Genomic DNA, 4,761 nt, shown 5'->3' with positions numbered 1-4,761 from the left:
GTGCGGTGGTAAGCAATGCTAACTTCCGGTTAAATCTGCTTACAGACAGCATTAAAAGTGCTTAATCTGTGTAGGCATCACTTAAAACCATAAAACAGGCTTACTTCCGCTTACTACTGCTTACTCCTGCTTAGCCCAGTGCTAATGTCTTTAAAAGAAAAGAATAAAGAAGTGATAGGAAAGTGGTGAAAAAGGGGGCATGAAGAGGGAAAAACAATATGAAGGACAGCTGGGGAAGTGCAGCATAGGTGTAGGGAAGGTCCATAGCTGTCCATTTCTTCTACAGCAGCAGTTCTGCATATATACTGAATTTGGATGTACATTTGGACACATAAACCTCTGAGAGAGAGAGAGGGGTGAGGCTAACAATAATGTGTTGTGAAGCCAATTCGACAAGATTACATGTGTCCAGTGGACACGTGTGAAATGGACAGCTATATATGGGGCGACATTTTTTTTGGGAACAGATTGCCCTTTTTTTTAAGGTGAGAGTGGGATGTTGGGGAAGGATAGTAAGTATATTTGGGGAGGTAGGTTGGGTAGGAAGACAGACAAGACAGCATACAGGGGCGGTATATGACACATGTGGGGGGTAACACCTTGGACGCGGAAGGGTGTTTGGTAATCGGAAGCCCATGAACCCCCAAATGGATACAGTCCCTGCTGGAGGCTGAGCAGGAGGGGCAGGTTGACTCTCTTATTGTGCCATGTGGCCTTCAAGCTGGTGTAGCAGATCTCCAAATTCTTTGTGGAGCTTGCTATGCACCAGACCCCAGATCTGGCTTTGGGTGACAGGATCCTGTCCATGCCTGCACCCGGGGGGGGGATGAGTCCCATCCTCTGAGGTGGTTCCACCCAAAGGTTGTGGAGGACCAGCAGACAAGGAGGTCCTGGGGTGGGTCTCAAACATGCTGGGGCCCGGTGCAATGGCAAGATGAGGTGGGAGAGGCAGATCCACTGAGATCAGCCTTCCCTGATGTACTATGGTTTTGCAGTTTTAGAACATATGTCGGTTAGTAACGGTAAACACATTCCAGGATTACTTATAACAGCATGCATGAGTATTCCCATTAACCCAAAACAACAGATTTGGAACATTTTCAAAGGAAACAGAACATATGCATACATGGAACCACAGTGGGCATTACACCGGCATGCAGGTTACACTGATAACAACAGGTCACCAGTGATAGTATATGAACAGGGAACATTAATTGGAATACATTTCAACATTTGTAGAATAACAGGAACATGTCCCAACAATAGGTTTTGTGGAAAACATATCCATTCATTTATGTGTTTAGATTACTGGTGAAGATAAGGTGGGGGAGAGAGAGAGAGAGAGAGATAGAGAGAGAGAGAGAGATGTCAGTTAACAAACATAGATTCTTGCAGTGGTCACAGCCTTAATGATCATTGCTCTACTCATTACTCTACAGGTATTATTAGAACAACTATGGTGTTGGGTTGGGCAGTGGTATGTTTGCACACAGTATAAATACAGCCTTCTTATAGCTACTTTACACTTTCTCTTACCTGGAAGATCTGTGGAGGGAATGTTTGTTAATTCTACATGACTGTTTCTACCCATATTCACATAGTCAGGGTTACATATGTGCACTCATACTGTGTGTGTGTGTGTGTGTGTGTGTGTGTGTGTGTGTGTGTGTGTGTGTGTGTGTGTGCTACTGACATACTCTGCCTTGATTGCTATCGGTCATCCTGGTTGTTGTTAGCAGGGACCAGTAGCTGTGACAGCATGACACTTTTGAATATTTATTGGGGGAGACCACTTGGTGTATGTACTTATCTTGCTGTCATTTGCAGCCTTGGGGTTGGACCATGGGTGTTGGACACAGTATAACTACAGCCTTCGTATAGCTACTTTATACCTTCTCTTACCTGGAAGACCTGTGGAGGGAATGTTTGTTAACACTACCTGACTGTTTCTACACATTTTCACAAAATCCTAGTTGAAATTATGCATACAGCTTACTACCACTCCAGAGATTCGAACCATGGCTGTTTCTGCTAAAAATATCACAAGTGTGTATTTCAGCAGAAGGAGCTATTGCGAAACTGCCGTTTCTTTCTTGAATGATTTCTTTCTCATTCTCTCTTTTTGTACTATCTGACCTTGTAATTACAACATTCTTATATATACATTCATATACATACCTTTTGACATAGCACAGTGTGGACAATAACGGTTAACACATTATTATTCAGATATCAGATCTTGGTGCATGATGACATTTTTAATATCAGTTAATCTTGTGTCTTATAGTGGGATTAACTTGTATATGCAAACATCAGGGGTAGCTATGGGGTCGCCCTGTGGGGGGGCGTACGCCAACTGTGTTTTGGCTCATTGGGAAAACACACTACTATTTCAAAATTTTATGTTCCAAACACATGTCACCTGGTACACAAGATACCAGGATGACATGTTTATTCTGTGGAAAGGGCAACCGGAACTTATTCCTAGCTTTATTGAGTCTATCACTACTCTAACTAATTTTCTAGAATTTACATTTAATTCCAGTTATACTGAGATTAGTCTTTTAGACATTTTGCTAGAGAAGGATTATTCCAACATGAGATTCAAAAGCAACATCTACAGAAAGCCTACTTACTCTAATGGTTTTCTACACTATTCCAGTTGCCACCCGCACCATCAAAAGAAGGCTATTGTTAAAGGCCAGATGGTGCGGGCAGCCAGAATGGTTACAGACGATCATGATTTTGAGGTGGAATGTAACAAGCTAGTTGGCATGTTCAACAATAGGGGGTACCCATTACATTTGATAGAGGAAGTCATGAATGAAGTTGGTTATAAACGTAAAACTGGTAATTTTAGCCCCATTTTAGCCTCCCAACATGTTGCTAATCAAATTAATCAATCAATTGGTAATGTAGCAATTAGGGGAGGATATAGCCATACTAATAATCAACTTAGGTTTTTATGTACTTTCTCAATGGACCATCATTTTATAAGGGGTATCTTGAGTAAAAATTGGACATTGCTTTAGAGTGATATACAAGTTCAGAAAGTTTGTAGTGGCCCACCACCTATAACTTTTAGACAAGGGGTCAATTTGAAAACTTTGTTGGAAAGTGGGCAATCTAAGATGAGGAGAGCTATTAAAGGAATGAGCAAATGTGGCAGCTGTGCACAATGCAAACACATAAAAGAAGGCAACACGGCCTTGCTCAATAAAATTTCGTATAGAATTATGGGTAAATATAATTGTGATACGAAGGCTGTGGTGTATGTTGCAATGTGCACAGCTTGCCACGCATTCTATATAGGGAAAACGGAGCGTAAATTGAGGCAACGTGTTTATGAACACTATTACGCTATCTCCAAGGGTGACATAAACAATGCACTTGCATGCCATGTTTTGGAATTCCCTAATCATGAATTTGAATTTATGGTGCTACAAAAAATAGAAATTGCCCCTTATGTGGGACCATGGCAAATTCATCTGGACATACAAGAACTATGTTGGCAGATAAGGACAGGGGCTACTTTTGCGCCAGGTCTTAATGAAAATATGTCCATTACTTGTGTATTAAAAAAGCTTGCTTGCAAAAGATAGGGGAGCTTGTTATTACAGATTTTTAAACTGCCCTGTGATGATTTTTATATGTTGATACCTTGCTTTAATACCATTGTTTTGTATTTAGTAGGTATCTTGGCTATATATACCCTAATGTAAAAGATTTAGAAATGGATTTTCTTTTTTGCTGCCTTCAACTTGTCCATATTGGCCATTTGTATTATTGGCCAATCTGGATTTATTTTTAAACCTACATTTGATGATATTCAGTTTTTATTAAAGTAGTGAAATATCTTGGGATTATTTTTAAGGTAATTTGAATTACTGTATTTAAATGTAAATATAACTAGTTTTTTGTAGTATATGTGAAAAGGTTGGGTAAGAGTTTTTAAGAGTACAACAACTAACTTATATCTCAGAATTATTTACTTAAAATAAATAGACATGCTTTGGGATTGTCTTTGGTTTGATGTAGTTAGAATTGTTGTTAGTTAAATGCAAACATAGCTTTGAGCGCATTTATTAATTTATCAATTAATTAGCATCACATGATGTTTTAAATTGTTTTAAAAGGATGGGCTGGATGTGATTATGTTGTTTTTGCTTTCGTTTTTTACCTTCTGAAGAAGGAAACGCATAGTCGTTTCCGAAAACACCATTAAAATTGTGTTAAAGAAAATTTACTTTGTGACTGTTCGTGACTGTTTTCAACAGTAGTTTGGCGGTATCCAGCTAACCACTTCGGGCTTTGTGTTTTACAAGTTTGTTTGCCTTTTTCGTTCGTAGTTTGTGGATGGCTAACGAGGAGGCAGCTGGCACGCCTGACTTCTCTTCTTCTCCGTTGTTATTACGTCGACTGGAACAAGGAGATCACACGGACAATGTAGCGGTTAGTCCAGCTTGTAGTAATGTGGAACTAAATGCCGAGAATGGGAATTTAACCGTCCTGATGCAGATGATCATGGGGCAGTTGGATCAGCTGACACAGAGGTTCGAAGACTTAGACCATAGCATTAAGGATAGTAATGTGAACCGTGCGCCTGCTCCGGTTATTGAGGAGCATAACCGTCATGAAACCTACCCCAATCAATTATCAGCTGGCCACAAGGAGAGAGGTGAAAGTGGTATTAGTGGGAAAAGGAATCAGCATTGGCCAGGAACTGATAATGCTATGGCACCGGAAACACACAGGTTTCAA

The 4,761-nt window shown here is 40.2% G+C and overlaps 1 protein-coding gene across 1 annotated transcript in view; it reads right to left on the bottom strand.

Annotated features, from left to right (window-relative positions):
* The window catches only part of LOC122805315 (putative uncharacterized protein DDB_G0271974), a 131,639-nt gene extending 127,438 nt beyond the window's left edge, over window positions 1-4,201 (bottom strand). Inside the window, exon 1 of the mRNA XM_044075402.1 lies at window positions 4,181-4,201. Within this exon, the coding sequence (XP_043931337.1) occupies window positions 4,181-4,201 (21 nt within the window). The remainder of the gene's footprint in view (window positions 1-4,180) is intronic.
* Window positions 4,202-4,761: the final 560 nt, after the last annotated feature.

The sequence above is a fragment of the Protopterus annectens genome, chromosome 6.part1 (genome assembly GCF_019279795.1).
Source record: "Protopterus annectens isolate FY-2018-M chromosome 6.part1, PAN1.0, whole genome shotgun sequence".
Classification (NCBI taxonomy): Eukaryota; Metazoa; Chordata; order Ceratodontiformes; family Protopteridae; genus Protopterus; species Protopterus annectens.
This window is presented reverse-complemented; position numbering and strand designations above follow the sequence as displayed.